This window comes from Orcinus orca, chromosome 17, assembly GCF_937001465.1.
Source record: "Orcinus orca chromosome 17, mOrcOrc1.1, whole genome shotgun sequence".
Taxonomy (NCBI): Eukaryota; Metazoa; Chordata; class Mammalia; order Artiodactyla; family Delphinidae; genus Orcinus; species Orcinus orca.
In genome coordinates, this window is record NC_064575.1 from 78,985,969 (window position 1) to 79,004,660 (window position 18,692).

At 33.4% G+C, this 18,692-nt stretch overlaps 1 protein-coding gene across 14 annotated transcripts in view; it reads left to right on the plus strand.

Annotated features, from left to right (window-relative positions):
- Positions 1-18,692, plus strand: part of PHF20L1 (PHD finger protein 20 like 1) — an 84,786-nt gene that overhangs the window by 16,781 nt on the left and 49,313 nt on the right. For 5 of the 14 annotated variants that reach the window (XM_049700323.1, XM_049700311.1, XM_049700312.1 and 2 more), the window contains exons 3-9: positions 1,293-1,464; positions 1,610-1,694; positions 5,412-5,500; positions 5,729-5,818; positions 10,642-10,855; positions 11,435-11,563; positions 16,430-16,512. In XM_049700323.1, coding sequence (XP_049556280.1) covers positions 1,293-1,464; positions 1,610-1,694; positions 5,412-5,500; positions 5,729-5,818; positions 10,642-10,855; positions 11,435-11,563; positions 16,430-16,512 — 862 coding nt within the window. The remainder of the gene's footprint in view (positions 1-1,292; positions 1,465-1,609; positions 1,695-5,411; positions 5,501-5,728; positions 5,819-10,641; positions 10,856-11,434; positions 11,564-16,429; positions 16,513-18,692) is intronic. The other 9 variants (XM_049700321.1, XM_049700320.1, XM_049700322.1 and 6 more) reach the window with 5 other exon arrangements.

Here is an 18,692-nt window from a genome sequence, read left to right on the forward strand (position 1 = left end):
ACCAAGTCTTGAATGATGAGCATACAGAGGAAGGGAAGGGCAGGTTAGGTCCAGGCAGAAAGAACAGAAGGTACAAAAGCACAGACGTTTGACAGTGCATTGTTGTGTTTGAGGAAACTCCAAACAGTTCAGTTCCTTAGACTGAAGTAAGGAAAGAAGCTATACCAGGAACAATTCAGGGCTCTGGAGACGCATAAAAGGCCTTGAACAGCATGAGGGATATGTGAAGCAGGTAGTAGTCGGTGCCTAGATTTCAAAGTTATGTGAGGTCTGTTGTGCTTTATATTTAAATTTATGTTAACAATATAAATTTACATTTATTCCACAGGGAAAATAAAAAATTGAGATTTATCAAAACCCAGCAAAAGTATGAGATAAACTCTATGGCTGAATCATCTACCATGTGCTGCTGTTGAATTCTGATGAGTCACTGTGAACATTTAATACAGTACATTAGGAATGAATAGGCCTATATATATTTTTTTTTTTTTGAAGAGGGCTTGTTTGTGTTAAAAGTTTCAAGTTAACTAATTTTTATTTTGGAATTCATCATAAGAGACTCAGCACACATGAAGACAGAACAATGTGATGTTATTTTTATATTTTTAAATTGAAGGTTTGAGCTTTCCCTACCGTCATTGATGCTCATTATAAAATATTGGAAAGTGTAGAAAAACAGAAAAGGGAAAGTACTTTTTTTTGCCATAGAGAGATAAATGTACATGTTGATATTTTTTGCTAGACAAATTTATTTTCTATACTTATAATTCTAGTGAACATAGTACTACTTTTTTACATTTTCCTACATTATAAATCGTTTGTAAGCATTACATTTAAAGTCTATATAATATTCCATTCAGTGGATATACCATTGTTTGTATAGTTATAGACAGTCTTCAGTTTTCTTAATCATATGATTTCTGCTTTCTGTTATTATAAATGTTTTGTGTATATAGTTCCAGAATTGGAATTATTTGGTCAAAAAGGAGGGATATGTTTAAGGCACTTGATACATGTTATCAAATTATTTCCCAAGACAGCACAATTTATATTCTAAATTATATAATTTATATTTCCACTGGGAGTGTATCAGACTATTTCATTAGGTCTTAAGAACAGTCATTAAAAAGAAAAGACAAAGAATAAAGCAAACTTTGTTGGTCAGTAGTTTAAAAATATGGATCCATATTGTTTTGTTTATGGTTGTAATAGTAAGCAGTATTTCAGCTAATACTTTGTATAAACAAATGTAAGAATTTTCTTTTGATATGAAGGCTCTTTTTATTTTTGAGGTATCCATCACGAATTGAAAAAATCGACTATGAGGAGGGCAAGATGTTGGTCCATTTTGAGCGCTGGAGTCATCGTTATGATGAGTGGATTTACTGGGATAGCAATAGGTTGAGACCCCTTGAGAGACCTGCATTAAGAAAAGAAGGGCTAAAAGACGAGGAAGACTTCTTTGTAAGTAGCAAGCTTTTCTGTTTGCCAGATGTGTAATGATGTATTTTTAAAAGGAATTCTGTTAAATTTTACAAAAGCTTGTTTTTTATTAAGGAAGTGCTTATTTATTATACATGGTATTGATCTTGAAAGTTGTTTAAAATAGGATTTTAAAGCCGGAGAAGAAGTTCTGGCTCGTTGGACAGACTGTCGCTATTACCCTGCCAAGATTGAGGCGATTAACAAAGAAGGTATGTGTTTGGAATGATCTGAGAATTAAAATGGGATTTATAGTAAAATTTAACTATAGTTCTAATTTTAATTAATGTATGAAATTGTTACATATAGCTGTTGCTTCTCTTTGTTTTATACTTTACCTAATGAATCTTCTAATAATACTCTTTTTTAGGGGCATCCAGTATGTTATATATTGTATACAATAAGATGATACATAATATACTGCCTAAATAGACTGTTTAAATTAATAGAGGTAAATAGTTGCTTAAAATCTTTCAGCTTTCAGTTGACAGGCTTATATTATATGCATTTTATTTCTACTTCTCTGTTTCCAGTTTGTTGGCTAAGTTATTTTATGAAGATCTCAACCTGAGTGCTAAAGATATAGGAAAATTCAAATCAGTTCAACTTGGAAGTGAAACAGTACAGTTTTCTGAGGAAAGAGTATAGAACTTATTAATTGAGGATTTCCTTTATTGCATTTTTCTCCCTGCTCTTTTTTTCTTGATTTCTGTAGATAATTGAGAATTAAATAGCCTTTTGTGGTATCTAATATTACTACTGAGCAAAAGTTACTGAACTTATCAGAAATGTTGAAAGTACCACAGAAATCAGGTGTGTTAGTGTGGCATAAAATGAGAGAACCTGTTGGACAGGTAATGAATTTTAAAAATTGTAGATTAATTTAGAAAGGCATTAATTTAGAAAGGCATTAAATTATTATTGGAAATATACTTAAATATTTTATTTTTTAAATTGTTTAAAATCTCATTTAAAACAGTCGTGAAATACTTCTAAGCATATTTTCCAAAATACATTAGTTTTCTATTAGTTATTTCTTAAACTCGACCACTCATTCATTCTTTTTACTAAAGAAACACATTGAGGGAATTCCCAGGTAGTCCAGTGGTTAGGACTCAGCACTTTCACTGCCGAGGGCCTGGGTTCAATCCCTGGTCGGGGAACTAATATCCCACAAGCCACATGGCATGGCCGAAAAAAAAAAAAGAAAAAAACACATTGAGTGACAACTTCTTTGCAAGAAGGGCATTTAACCTAAGTAAGGGGATACGTACTTTAAACTGTATCTTGAAAGCCACACAAGTTATCTAGAAAAGGACGGATGAAAAGGTTTTTCTGTCAGAAGAAATGGTGTATGCAAAAGAATAGTAGAAAGGCATGCCATTTTTAAGGAACTGCAAATCTTTGATGTGACTGGAATGAAGGATTCCTTTAAAGGTTGTAGAATAGCAGAAGAGGTGGGAGAGAGAAGCAAGGATCGGCATGTGAAGTATCCTGTAGTCTTCCTAAAGAATTTGAATTTTACTTGGAGGTGATGGGAAGCATGGAAGGGATTTAAGCTGAGAATTTAAACTAACAAAAAATGAGAAAAATTGAGGTAAGAGAAGATAGAAGAGGAAAACATTTAAAAAGACATATATTTAAAAATGTTAGGTGTAAAAAAGTAAATCATAGTTGTCTAGCTAGAAATGATAATGTAACTTTACAAAAGCCAAGGTCCAATTTATTGGTTTACCTAATTGAAATAACAAATATGGCTATGAGTTTATTACTGGTCACCTGAGGGACATCTCAGTTATTAAGTTTGCAGGTTACTTCTTTTCTAGTGGGGCCTTTAAATCACTGTTCACTTAATACTTCTGGAGAGCTGTGTTATGGAGCTCTTATTCCCGTGTCTTAACTCACACTGGCTCCCCAAGTGTCTAGTCCAGAGCCCAGCACAGAGTAGGCAGTCAGTAACAATTTTTGGAAGGAAAAGAAGTATTGAATCAGTTTCGTAGGTTAATAGGATCTACCCAAAATGGAACAAAGCGAAGCAAAATTAAACAATGCTCTCTCATCATTAGGAGAGATTTCTTTAAATGTGTGAGCTTTGGGACCTTTCTTCCATGCTTAAAGCTTCTTTTACCAGTATATGCATACACACATACAACATGCACAAAAACAAACCACCTTCATTTTTTATTCTATTCTGTTTGTTCATGGGCATGTTATATAGAAATTTAAGCTTACATCAGTGGAAGAGTGATGTTACTGATTGCAGCCTCTGCCATTTCAGCAGTAGTTTTGAGTAAGCCCTTAGTGAAATATTGGCAGATATAACTTGTTTTTAAAAAATTTCCATGGGAAGTATTAATTTGGTCATTTTTCTGTATGTCCCACATGGTGGATGAGCCTCCCCCGCCGCCTGCCACTATCCCCCCGCCCACCCTGAAAAAAAAAGAAAGAAAAAGGAAACCCTCAAAGAGTTTTCTGTTCACTACAAAAGCTAAACAAAACTAACAAATGTGAACATTTAGGTATATGTAGTATGTCTTAGAGAAGTTGAAGAGAAGGGGCAAATCAGTGTAGATTGGAGTGGTCAGGGAAGTTTTCATATTATGGGTGGGATTTGAAGAGCTGATCCTTGAAGAGTGGGCTGGAGTTAGGAAGGAGGACGGCATCACAGCAGCTGAAGCAGTGTGAGCAATGGCAGGGAGGGATGAATGCACGGTCTGCGTAGTGAAGAGCCTGCTGCTGTCGGCAGTGCCCTGTGAAGAAGGAGAGGAGGACAGGGGCAAGCATGTTGGGGTGTAAGGGGTTCGTGTGGTTTGGCATTCTCACAGTCTTCCCAGATTCTTCACATTCTTGCTATTTAGTTCATCAGTTGTTTTCATAACTTGGGTTTAGATCTTTATATCTGTGATTTGTACATTATGCTAATTATAGAAAGATATGAAATCAACGGTGTTATTCAAATTACAAAGAAAAGAAAAATCCTTGTGCGTAGATTTATTGGCTTTGGCGCCAATTGTTTATACCTCTTTCGTAAAGGTCAAGCATCTGTTTACTTGAAGTGGCACTCTGCCCTCATTTGTATAGGAAATGATAGAAAAACATTGGAATTTCCATAAGTATAAAATCTACGTAACTGATATATTTTCTGATAGTACTGTAAAAGACTTGAAAGCATGGAGTCTGTAACAAAAAGTGAATATGCTTTGAAATAGCCATGTAAACAGAATATTGAGTCCTAAAAGCAGAATCGTTCAGTGGGAAAGACAGGGGAATCAGGGTTTTTAGTTAATGGCTGGGCTGCTGCTTAGCTGTCATTGGATGCAGCGTTTCGCCTCCCTGGAAGTCAGTGTTCTTATCTGCACAGGAAGACTGGTATGCAGATGATATGTATATTTTCTAGCTGAAAAGCCTGTGAATCTATAATTCTTCTTTGCCAGTTAATTAATCTTGCAAAGGAATAATCCTTTCCTGAGAAAATGATTTTTTCCCTATAGCAGATCTTTCTCTCCATTATTTAGAAGCTTTCAAAGAGAAGAAATGATGATTCTTAGAAATATTATACATTTTTATAATTAATGATTTTATTTTCTTCAGGTATAACATACCTGATATGTTATTTAAACATATACCTAAATTGTTATAAAATCCTCCAGTTTAAAATTGTTTAAAATCCTCCAGTAAAAATCAAAATTACATGCAACTAACTTACCAAGATTTAATTCGTGTACTTTATAAGGGAAGTCAAAGTTATTTTTACAGGGAAAGAGACAATAAACTCAGTAAACTTGGTGGGGTCCTTAGCAGGGGTGTGTCTTTGCAGTTACTGCAATCATAGGGTGTTTATTTCTGTCAGGGCATTACTTGTTCTATATCATGTGTTGCTGTAAGGTTGAATTGTATTTTCTAATGATGCTGACTCACTCCCATTTCAGGAACTTTCACAGTTCAGTTTTATGATGGAGTTATTCGTTGTTTAAAGAGAATGCACATTAAAGCCATGCCCGAGGATGCTAAGGGGCAGGTAAGAGTGTTCAGCATTCCTAGCTACCCACAGGGATGTTTTCTTGAATGGTGACTGATCAAAATATATATATACAGACATATATGTATTTTAAAGTGAACTAATTGTAGGATTATGTGCTGATAGCCCCAAATAGCAGCAAGAAAGAGAAGCTTAGAATGTAAAATAGATTATACACTTGATTTTTGCTTCTTTGGTTTTAGACCTGCTAAAGTTATAGGTCACTAGTTTCTGTTCCAGGTGAAATCCCAGCATCCACTAAGCTGGTGTTGTCCTATCGACCCAGCTGGATCGTGTAACCAGTCTATGGGAAGTGAGGTAAGTGCCTTTTTTTAATTTTGTTTTGTTTTTCCTGGTATATAGTATCATTTAGAAAGTTAATTTTTAATATAAAATTTTATATTGAGTTTCTTATCTTCTTCTTTTCTTCTATAAATCATAGTCGTTAATCTTCTTTCAAAAGGCGCTTACCTGACACTCTGTAGGCTGTTTCAGGTAGGGCTTTCTGAGTTATATGTTGTAAGCAGTGTATTACATGCTTTGTCACTGCTCAAAGCAAGAATGAACGGTAAGCATTTGAAGGAGAATCTGGGATGAAGTTAAAACCATAATTCCATTATGGTTGATTATGTTTCCTGAAATACTGGAAAGAAAAGGTGCCGGTAGAAATTTAAAATATTTTCTTTTATGTTCTGCTGTTATTTGGGATTTTCAGCACCTGGACCTACAATTAATTTTAAGAAATTGAAAGTGATCTATAAAAATGTCTAATATGGAAATATGCTACATATTTATTGCATAACATGCAGTAAAAAATATCATCCTGAACTGTGTTGAAATCACATGGTCAGTTCCAGTCAAGTGTATATATTTAGTAGTCCAGAACGTAGACTATCACAGTTAAAAAAATTATTTTTGATGTTTTCTGAGAAGTGCGTGAGTGTTTTAAGTGATGTGGTTTTCAAAAATATAATTTTGAAATCATCAGCTAGCAGAGTTTTTTTTTCCCCCAATTAATGTGGAAATGCCATTTAAAATGGAAATGCTTTTGATTGTGAAATTGCTTTGTGTCTTCCTACTTGTATGTATAAATAAAATGTTCTCTTAAGCATTCAGTGGTGTGATTCCTTGGTTACTGCATGGAAAGATTGATTTAAACATTGGGAAGTTAGTACTTGTTTAATTAAAATTCTCATTTTTTTTTTTTTTTGCTTTAAAAATATTATTTTGTCATTCTAGTCATTCGAATGTTTATGAGATGGCACTAACCTTGAAACTTTATTTTTTCCAAAGAGACATTGAGCCAGTTAGGTTCGTGGTAAAATAATAAGTTGTAAAAATTAATTTTTTGGATGTATTGGATGTTTATTTTTAATTAGTATTCTAGTCACACCATGATGTATTTAACATTAAAATCAATGTCAAGTACAAACTTGAGAAGAAAATATTAGTAGTATATTTCCTTTAATTTTACATTTTCTTCATAATTTTTAATTACGAGCATATTCAAAACATTTGTAGAATTGTTTTTTATAAAATGTTCTTATTTTTTGAATGTCTTAATAAACCAGGTGTTTGGGCCGTGCTAAGAGAATCCCACTTTGCATATTATCATCTAAATTTTGAGTCCTTTGAGAATTCCTTTATAAAACTATACAGTAAAATTTCTTTTATTAAACCAGCAAAGGATAAGGAATCAAATAAATGCAGTGTGGAAATGTTCTTCTTTAAACTTTCTGTAGCTTCTTCTCACCTATTTTTCTTCTTGAGAGTGAGCTGATATAAAATTTACACTGTAACTCACTAGTGTTAAAGATTGGCTCATAAGATCCTTTACCATTTTTAGAACATTTTTTGTATGCATTGTTTTATTGGATTCTTATAGCAAATCCTTTGACATAGGTATAGCTGATATTTCTGTTTCACAGTTGAGGAATTCAGAATTTAGAGAATGACTTACCTAAAATTTCACTCAACCATAATGTGCAGAGTGACTGAACTCATACCCGATTTCATTATAGTGTTCATTATAGTGCAGTGCTCTGTGTTATCTACAGGAAACTTTGAAACATCTTTAGTTCTCATTCATGGAAGGATCACACCAGTTATTTATTTATTTCAAAGATTTTTTTGGATGTGGACCATTTTTAAAGTCTTTATTGAATTTGTTACAATAGTGCCTCTGTTTTATGTTTTGGTTTTTTGGCCCCGAGGCATGTGGGATCTTAGCTCCCGACCAGGGATCAAACCCACACCCCCTGCATTGGAAGGCAAAGGCTTAACCACTGGACCGCCAGAGTCCCTACACGAGTTCTTTTTGATAGTGAATCTTTCCAATTAAAAAATGGAAGAACAAAATAATGGGAGAATTCTTTAATCACGCAACTGCAGCGATTCCCATGATTAACAAGTCATGTGATCAAGAACTGTTTTATCTAATTTCACTTTCAAAGAGTACAGCATGAATCTCTTTCTTCTAGTTTTCTCTTTATTGGAGAGAGAAAACAACTGGGCATGGAATTTATCCCCAGCATCTTTTAGCATTTCTCTTAACAACTTAAAATTTTCCTTGCAATGTGGAACCCAGAATTAAATGCCCTGTTCTTAATAAGACTGCAAACATATGATCTCTGCTGAATTATCACTTGCCTTTGCTTGCCTGTTGTACTTACTCCTGTTTTTCTTTCTGCTTTGTTGATGGCACTCTATAAGTTGTTTTCATTGGTGTTGCTTTTTTCCTTCTACTTAAATGTTAGTCTCAAGGCTCAACTTAGCCATGATACTTAAGTCACCCAGATTGCTCCTTGACCTTAAACCCCTCTTTCCTATTAGCGTACACTTTGCCACCCCTTTGTTTAATGGTTTTCCTTTTGCTTGGAGTGTCCATTTCTTGTTCTTTGCCTTTTTCCCTAGCAAATTCCTACTTTAGGGTTCAAATCATTTATCATTTTCCCTGAAGCCTTCCACTAGTCTTTCTCTTCAGGCAAAATTTTGTTGTTCTCCTGTAATATTTTGTTTATTTTCTACTGTCTCTCCTGTCACATTGTCTTATAGTTAATTTTATTTGCCTGTCAGTTCGTTATGGGCAGGACTAAAAAAGGAGGTGGTTCTAAGTAAAACTTGGATTGGACAATACTGGTGCATCTGCTGTTCTTTGGTTTTACAAACTAGAGATATAAAATTTTATTTCACGGGGCTTCCCTGGTGGCGCAGTGGTTGAGAGTCCGCCTGCCGATGCAGGGGACACGGGTTCGTGCCCCAGTCCGGGAAGATTCCACATGCCCTGGAGCGGCTGGGCCCGTGAGCCATGGCTGCTGAGCCTGCGCGTCCAGAGCCTGTGCTCCGCGGCGGGAGAGGCCACAACAGTGAGAGGCCCGCGTACCTCAAAAAAAAAAAAAATTATTTCACAACTTTGTCATAATTCATTTTCTAATAAGACATGCATTGGGGATGTAGTTTAAAATACGGGGAAATCTGGATATTGAGTGTCTTCCAGGCAGGAGCAAAGATGTGGTCACTCCAGGCCAGTGGGTTCCTGGGGTTTTCATCTAGCATCTTTTATTAGCTTAGCATGTTTCCTGGTATATGTAATAGGGTATCCAATAGAAAATTGGTGAATGAATGTGTTAGGTAGAACATCGCATGATGTTTTCAGTTCATTTCAGTCATGGGGGAGAGAGAGACAGATTTTGTATGTTTGCTTTTAATGGCTTATTGTCTCTGCCATATATTTTCAAGACTGAGGAGTCATCAACTTGAATTGCTTAATGGCCTATGTTTGTTAATGTAACCCATGAATTAAATGCATTTGATGTTGTGAAATTGTTTTTAGTTGCTTGGACTAAGAATTTAACGTATTACACATTTTGGTTGAGTCTGAATCAATGGTCTGTTTGTTAGCTTAGTGGCATCAGTCATCAGTTGAAGATTAACTCTGTAGAGATATTACAAATATTTGTTATAAAAGAGCCTTTGTGAAAATTTACATGTTAGTACCACTTCTTTACATCTTTCCATAATACAATAAGTGTTTTTAGTTAAAAGTAAAACAGTAAAAATTATTTAGCCACAAACTAAAAAAATTATCACAGGAAATATAAATATTTGCATCTCAGAAGAATGGTAACTAATACAGATTCAGGAAATTGTAGAGGGAGGGAAATTAAACTGGAGTCTGACAGTGTGTACTTTACCTTGGTCAAGTCAAGTAGCTCTTTTTTTTTTTTTTTTACTAGTAATATTAAGCTGTTGTGATAAATAGGTATCCAAACTTTAAAAGCTTTAAAAAATAATAAAATCATACTTTGATTTCTATGAAATTGACCTTACCTTGGGTGATACATTCTTCCTAATAAGCAATAGTAATTTGCTCAGTGGTAATACAGTCGTCCCTCATTATCTGCAGGAGATTGGTTCCAGGACCCTCATGGATACCAAAGTCTGTAGATGCTCAAGTCCGTTTTATAAAATGGCACAATATTGCATATAACCTATTCACATGCTCCCAAATCATCTCTAGATTACTTACAATACCTAATACAAGGTAAAAGCTATGTAAATTGTTGTAAATACAGTGTAAATGCTATGTAAATAGTTGCCAGAGCATGGCAAATTCAAGTTTTGCTTTTTGGAACTTTCTGGAATTCTTTTTCCCAACTATTTTTGATCCGCAGTTGGTTGAATACACGCCTGCAGAACCCAAGGATAGGGCGGGCTGACTATATGTTTCTTTTAATCTTTGCAGAATTACAACATAAGCTTTTTTTTCTTATTACTTTTATGATCTGTTGCATTATAGAGAAGAAACATAATTCAACGTTTAAACCCTAAGGTAGACTGTCATGTAATATTCCACATTTGTCATAGGTTTTCTTATATTTTAGATTTTATTCCATCAAAAGAGTATTTGATATTGAATATTTTCCCATTTTCTGTAAGATCATATAACCGATTAGATTGTTAAATTTGATAATCTACCATGTTGATGATCTACCTTGTAAATGTAGTTAATTTGATTTTTATATTTGTGTGCATGTGAGTGAAAATAGCTTTGAAAATGTGATACATGTTTTTATTCATTAGTATAATTAAATTTTAATTAATTTTTAATGCTTCACATGTTTTGTGTTTTTCCTTTGGAGGATTGGATAGCTTTAGTCAAAGCAGCTGCTGCAGCTGCAGCCAAGAATAAAACAGGGAACAAACCTCGGACTAGCGCTAACAGCAATAAAGATAAAGAGAAAGATGAGAGAAAATGGTTTAAAGTACCTTCAAAAAAGGAAGAAACTTCAGCTTCTCTAGCCACACCAGAAGTTGAGAAGAAGGAAGATCTGCCCACATCTAGTGAAACATTTGGTACAAAATATGTTCTTACATTCATTCCCTATGGCAGTGGTAAACTCACATAGTGAATAAGTCAAATCCTTTGGCTGCCTGTAATTTGAACATGTGTTGAAATTATTAGGATTCTTTTCCTAGCATAATATGATGGTTAAGTTTTTTAGCGTCTTACAGATCTGAAGATTAATGGCCTAATATGGGTGCTTGATAATGGTTACCCTCAGTATTCTTGAATAGAAATGCATTGAGAATTTGATTTGTAACTTCTACCAAGTAGGTTTTGGGATTTCTTTTGTGTGGGTTTTTTTGTTTGTTTGTTTTGTTTTCTTTAGCCTTTAAAATGTTTCTGCATGCATTTCAATATATAATACAGAAAAAGCAGTAAGTCACTCCTTTCCTAAAGCATAACTGCTTAGTAGTTTTTTTATTTCTAATATGTTGGTCTAGAGAGATTTGTGTTTTTTAAAGTTGTGTCAAGCACTAGATTGAAAAAATTAAGTGCAGATCTTTTGTATTATTTTGCTATTTAAAAAATATTCATGTGTTTTAACTTTGGATTCTAGATAAACTCTCATATATGTATTCTATTAAAAGTAGGACTTCATGTAGAGAACGTTCCAAAGATGGTCTTTCCACAGCCAGAGAGCACATTATCAAACAAGAGGAAAAATAATCAAGGCAACTCATTTCAGGCAAAGAGAGCTCGACTTAACAAGATTACTGGTAAACTACAATGATTCTTTTTGGGGGGAAATGGAGGGTTTGATTTTATAGTAGTTTGTTTTTAATAAAGGAAAATGTATCTATTGGTTTAGTGAAGCTAACTGGTTAATGAGAAAGACAGTTGCTTTGTTTCTTCAAGGTCATCCCTTTCAACACCAGGGGCTTTTTCTGTTGGAAATGTGAAAAGTATCACATATTTTCTACCTACCTCACAGGGATGTTGTGAGGATCCATAGGATCAAATGTTACAAAATTCCGTAGTTTTAAAATCACCTGGGTGGCACGAGTAGTTTCTCTAAGAATTGAATTATATGCTTTTGTCAACTTGTGGTGACATAATGTCTGAGGTTCTAAATATTACACATTCTTACTCTTGACTGGTCTCATTAAAGATGGTACCATATATGGTTGGGAAGATGAATACTGAATTAAATTCAGCTCCCAAATTTGTTATGCCCAATGTAAAAGTACTTCTATACATTTAAAAAATTTCTATTCTTATCTTCAGGTTGGTCTCTAGAATTTGGACTTATTTCTCTATGCCTTGTTGTAATTAGGAAGTAGAATACTAGAATGATGAAAAGCACTGGAAATTCTAGCCTGGTTAGTGTTTACAGAAGAAGGGGCCAGTCATACTAAGACCCACAGTTCCATTCAGCCTAATGATTCTAATCTTTAAAAGAAATTGTGAATATATTTAATTTTTCTGAGTATATGTTATAAAAGGGGAGGTAAAATATTTTAATTAATATTCAGTCATATGCTCTTATTTTAAGGACAAATGATTTTTTTTGTGCCTTTGGCCTAATAAAGCTATGTAAATCTTTGTTGACATTCTTTTAAATAACTTGAAAAAGCTTGGTTTCATTGTCAGACCCAAGAATAAATGTAAATTAAACATTTTGACCATTTTCTAAAGAGTGTAAGTCCACTGAAAGATGACTTTGCAGCTGAGGGTTCTTTAGAGCCACTGTTTTATTACAGTATTCATCTAAGTAATTATAATTGGTTTCAACAAGTGAGAGTATTTAGTCTTTCCATTGTTAATATTATTTTTGTGCCTTTCTCTGATAAAGGATATATTTGGCCCCAGGACAGGAAATATTTCAAATCAATTTACCCATCCCCATTCCACCTTTTCCTTAGAAACTATTAGCTTTGGAGAAAGCCAAAATGTTATCTTAGTGATTATTATGATGGCAACTTGAGACTTCCGTTTTGACTTGGAATAATGGAACTCCGAGCTCTGTACTGTGGAATAGTACTTCTAACTGCTGTGATACCAAGATTGAAACAGCCTTATTGGGGGAGCCAAGATCAAGGAAGATGGAAGTGACACTGACGCTACAACTGCCAGTTTCCCAGCATCATGGTTTTTCCTACAATCTGGATAATCTGATTTTAGTTTCAGTCAGTATACTCTTACATGTGTCTTACTGAGAAGTTCAAGCTCACCATTTAAAGAAGTAAGAAAACAGCTCAATCCACAATGATGCAGTATTTCCGCTTGGCCTTGAAAAGACAGTAGTGGGGGGAAAACCATTTTACCATGTACCTCAAGGAAGTTCTAATACTGGTTGCTTTAGTAACACCCTGTGCCTTCTGTGGAGGGACTTTGTCTTCACTTCCTCTTGGGAATCGCAAATCAACAAGTAATAGTTTGGGCAACAGTAGAAAGCATAAGATTTTACGAATGTGAAACTGTTATGATCTTTTCCCTTTATTTACTCAGAAGATGTATGTTAGTTTTTTTAATAGTTCATCTCTGCATCTATTTCTGATTTCATGTTACAGCTATACCATGCAAAAAGATAATAGATATTTTAAGATTGTCTTTTATGATTGAAACTCCGGCTTGCCTCTGTACAGTAAATTTCATCTGTGGACCATAAAAAGAGATGAGAACTAATATGAAATAGCAATTTTGTTATGGAATTATGGTATATTTTAAATTTCTCAAGCTCACTTATATCTGTGTTTTTGTCCCTTTACTACTGAGAGGAATAGGCTGGTAACATGGCAGCATCTCAGCCTGCTCTGATGTATTACCCCCACCCCCACGCACACCATTTTATTTATTTTTTAAATAGTTCTAACAGGAAATAAGTGGACCAGCAGCTGGATAAATTTAATTCATGTATTTATTCACTCTCTTTCTGTTTCTTCCTCATATATACACCCTACAGAGATTCCAAACATGATTTCTCTACAGAGAATGGAATAGGATGGCTTTCTTCAAAATTTTCAAATAAGTAGACACTGAAATTATTGTTGCATAGTATATATATGTTCTTCCAGAATCTTATTTTTCATTGTCATGTACCTTATTGATAATTATTGATAACTTTATGCATACTGATTTAGAACAAACTATTTTACAAAGATAATAAAGTTTATACTTTGGGACAAAGTTGCAAGCAAACTGTAAGCAAATTTGAGTAGATTTTAAAGTACGGGTTGTCAGAGAGTAAAAGAAGAAACAGCAGTTAGTGCATGGTCTGTTTGTAATAGTTCTAGGAGTTCCTAGACATTCAGCCAGTTTAGATGTGTTTGTACAGCTTAAGGAATTTAAAAAATAATTTAAAAACCCCAGAGATTTGAATTGGCCAGTAATAAGTTATTGATAATAATATCCAGGATATTTGGTTCTTAATCTAAGCAAGAATATTGTGTTTTGGAATTGCTGGATGAAAAGTAGACCATGAATTTAACCACTTTGCTCTTTCTGTCTTCCCCATTACCAGATGCTCTGGCCTCTGTTGTGTTTATTCCTATCAGCAGTGAGAGACTAACTCTACTTTATAGCTGAAGTAGAGTATTGAGAAATTATCACTTTGTGGGTGGGACTTACAAAAATTTATATTCTACTTCTACCTGATATTTAAATAATCTCTTAAAACTGCATAACACATTCTGTTAAAATGTTTGTAGATATCTTATTTGGATGAGGACTTGTTAGTAATATATTGATAAGTAATATATTGATAATTAATACATATTTGCAAATAACAAAAATTAATTTCATTTGTATTTATTTTCCTCCAATTAATTCTTGAAGGTTGTGATCTGTTTCATCTATTGATATGATTTAAAAGTATTTCCACCACCTATATGAAAGGAAACGAAAAACGTAAAGTGTATTTAGTAGATTGAATAGCAAATATTTGTCCTCTTTGAGTACCCCTTCGAAGTAGGGCCTCTACTCAGTTCCCTACAAAAGAAGAACCTAATTTCCTAATTATTTTTCTTTTTATTTTTAGTAGTATTTAACCTCAGAAATATTAGCTAGAGAAGAAAAACCTAGTGAATGCAGCTTTAAATGTTAAAGAAATATTCTGTGCTACATCTTTTTTAGTCATCTAAAAATGTGTTCAAAAGTTATATTATTATAGTTAGGATTGAATTTATGATTTATAAACTATTTTTGTAAAATTACTTATACATTGGGTCTTTTTTCCTCCATTTAAACCTACACTTAATACTGTGTGGGACTTGAGCAATATGAATTATGTCAAACTGCACCAAATAGCAGTTTTAATACCAATCATTGCTGTATCAAAATCATTGTTTTATTCTCAGCCTTTGCTGTTTTGAATTACAATTCTGAGTGATAGATATTCAACTTTATTATCTAATAATGGAAAGGTGCCTTTTGCCTGATTTAACACTTGGCTCTAGTACTATTTTGAGAATACAATTTTAATATTTGAATTTCCACTTAGATTACTTAACATCTTTGAGATTGTTACCTGAAAAAGTCAAGCGATGTTGCCACAGGGTAGCTCGAAGTTAGGTGGCATTTTGGGGCACCTTTTTTCTCCTATTAAATATGATGTAGACAGCGTTAATAATATAATGGTACAATTGCTGAAGTAAGTTTACTGTTATTTTGTCAGTTATTAAACATGCTTCCTTTGAGGCCAAGGTTTTGTGTGCCTGACTTTGAAATGACACAAAAATGATTTTTGGTGACTTTTTATGTGCTTGGTGGCCATAAGAAGCAGCAAATAAATTTGATTCCATTGAGGGTACCTATCTGGTGCTTAGCAAAGAATCTTGACTAAGTAAATGCCTGTAATTTCTAAATTAAAGCAGAGTTTTAATGTCTTGTAAAGTTAATTATATATACTCCAGATAAAATATTCTGTCTTCTAAAATTCAGAATTAATGGTATATATTGGTGAAAACTGGAACTCCCAGTGTATTTCATTAATTGTAGAATGAGGCTATAATATTAAGTAAGTTCAAATGTTGTAGGAAGGATCTGTACTCTTTTACATTAACATAAAATGGATGCATCCATGTTTTCACCACTTTTGTAAGAAGGTAAGCTACAGCTGGGTATAGAAACAAACTTGTAAAGCTTAGGTTAAAGGATCCAGGTGAAATAAAAAATTGGAAGTATTTTTTTAACTAATAATCCAACAACAACGACAATCTTATTTTATATTCTGGTTGTTTGGAGGGATTCCTTATATCTTAATATTAATTCCATATTTTATTTCAGTTATAGACAAAGCCTAAGTATTAACAATTTAAGCCATCTTAGGTTTTGGGACATTAAACCATAGAAATTTAAATTTGTACAGAATAAATGTGTATATGTGTGATTTTTTTAAAAGGGTATTTTTAGTTAATTTTTTTATTTTAAAAACTAATTGTGTAAGCAACTCTCAAGTTCTAATTCAGCCCCTTGAGCCATTATTAAGGGTGTTTGTATTTTTGACAAGTAAATTTCTGAGAGTGTTGTATTTACTTTCTATAAAAAAGTATAGGGGATTTCAACTGCTAAAATTTTTGAGAAGTTAATTAGTGTGAAAGTCGATATTTTTTCTAATAAGCAATTTCTGTACAATTTTTCTCAAGGTTTGTTGGCATCCAAAGCTGTTGGGGTGGATGGTGCTGAAAAAAAGGAAGACAACAGTGAAACGGCTCCAATGCTGGAGCAGGTATGAAATGGTAGCATTTGATTTTTTTCAAGGTTCCCAACTGGAATGATCAAGGAGCTATAGTATCCACATAATTGAAATTGCCCTTTTGATCAGATATGGGAATAGGAAGGTAATTAATTGATGCTATATTTTTAACTCTGCCTTCTCCAAGGTATACAGATAAACTACAGACTTCATTAGTGTTTATTTTCAGTAGGCTGGCATTAAAGCCTTTGTCCCCCAACAGTTGAAGGCCTGGAGGCAGGCATCCCAGGGTATAGGCTTCCAGCTGGATCACATTTAACTAGCTTACAAAAAGACCCTTACACAAATACTTTTCATTTGTGAGTTAAAACAGGGTTTTTTGACATCTAATAAAGCTTCTTTTGTAAGAAGTTTCTTTTATATTGTAACAATTGGTGTTGTTAGACTGACTATGTGTTTTATGAATTGATCAATGAGCCATACATTTTTGCTAGGATGTATATTTTAATAACTACAAAAAAAATTTTTTTAAACTATTAAGGGTCTGTCTTTAAACCACCTAATAGAGGAATTTAAAAGTGAAGGTTGCAGTTGCTAGATTTTGCCTTGGCTACCTTCAGATTCCCACAATACCTGTATATAGTGGACTGTGCATGCTTTTCCATTTTCTAAGGGCTTACCTTCTTGGGCACTGTAAGACTATAAGAACACAGTAATAGCCATAACTGGATTTCCTTGGTTCTCCTGTTTTAAAATCTGAGCCTTAATGTAGTTTTAATATACCCTTTTTGTATTATTTTAATTTTCTTTATTAGTAGCCTAATAAAGAAGACTTTAAAATGAGTACCTGTTGCTCTTCTCTATATGCGTTTTAAAAAACAGTCCAAATTTAATTGATATTGTATTGAGTTTTTCAGGGTTATTTTAGGCCTGATATGATAACAGTGCATTGTTTTGGTGCCTCCATTAATGTTGTATTGAATCAGTGATCTTTTAAATTGATTAATATGTCAGCGAATCATACCTTCTGATTTTCTGTGGTCATCAAACGGTTAAGTCTTTGCCGTTATTGTCAGTATATCAACCAAATTTTAAGTGACTTTTTTACTGTGTATTACTATATTCAACGTCCCAGATATAACAATATTTTGTATTTTCACCACTGTTTATGGTATTCTCAGAATGCAATAAATCAGGGACTTGGGTAATAAAATGTTTCTGGAAAATTCATTACAATGTCAATCTTTTATTATGCACAATCCTGCTGAGATGAATGTGATTGTGAAAATTATTTATTATATGTGAAAGTTAGTGTAGAGGGCAGTGCCCATTTCAGAGAGAAGTACAACATTTTGAAACTGAGCTTAAAAAACAAAGAAAAAAAATTGAGTAACTCGGCTGTTTTTATTTACATAATTAAAAAAATTTTGAGAGTCCTTCCCAGTTTTGTAACAAAGAGACCAATGATCATTAATGAAAACTTTGTAAATTATTTTATATTTTTAAGGAACAGGATGCTGTTCCCCCCCTTTTTTTCATTCAGGTTGATTTCAATGTGAAATGTTTTGTAACCATACTCTTAATTTTTGTGCTAAGTGTTTGCCCTTCTTCAAAGTTAAAAAGCCGAGTTATAAAATTCTTAATTACATCTCGGTATCAACAATAGACTTGAAGGAGAGAGATTGTCACTAACCTCTGTTGCCCTGATGAGTAAAATAATGCCACTCACGACGTAGATTTATAACAGGCCTAAGGCCAAAACTTACTGTCCTGAGGGATTTATTTATTTACATTAAAAAAAACCTCAAACTCTGTGGTCTTGAACCCCAGTTCTCAGATTATTAATTACAGATTATTTAATTGTATTAGGGAATTGTCATGTTATATTTACTTTTGGATAAAACCTGCATTAGATGCATAATTCAGTAAGTTTTAAAAAATGTTAATTTGTCCTTGTTTAGCGGTTAAGCACCTTATCCAGATATTAATTTAAGTATTAAAATCTTGTTTTATAACTTTGTAACTTGAGAGTAATGGATGCTGTAGTGATGTCTCTCACATATGTGAAGATGAACAATAAAATTGTTTATTTACAAGTAATGGCTCTAATTACTTTTCTGGCAACACCTTTTATGATAAGCTTAGGAATCCTTTCTGCATATGGAGTTTTTTTTTTCAAATGATTAATCTGCACTTATACACATGTGTAATGA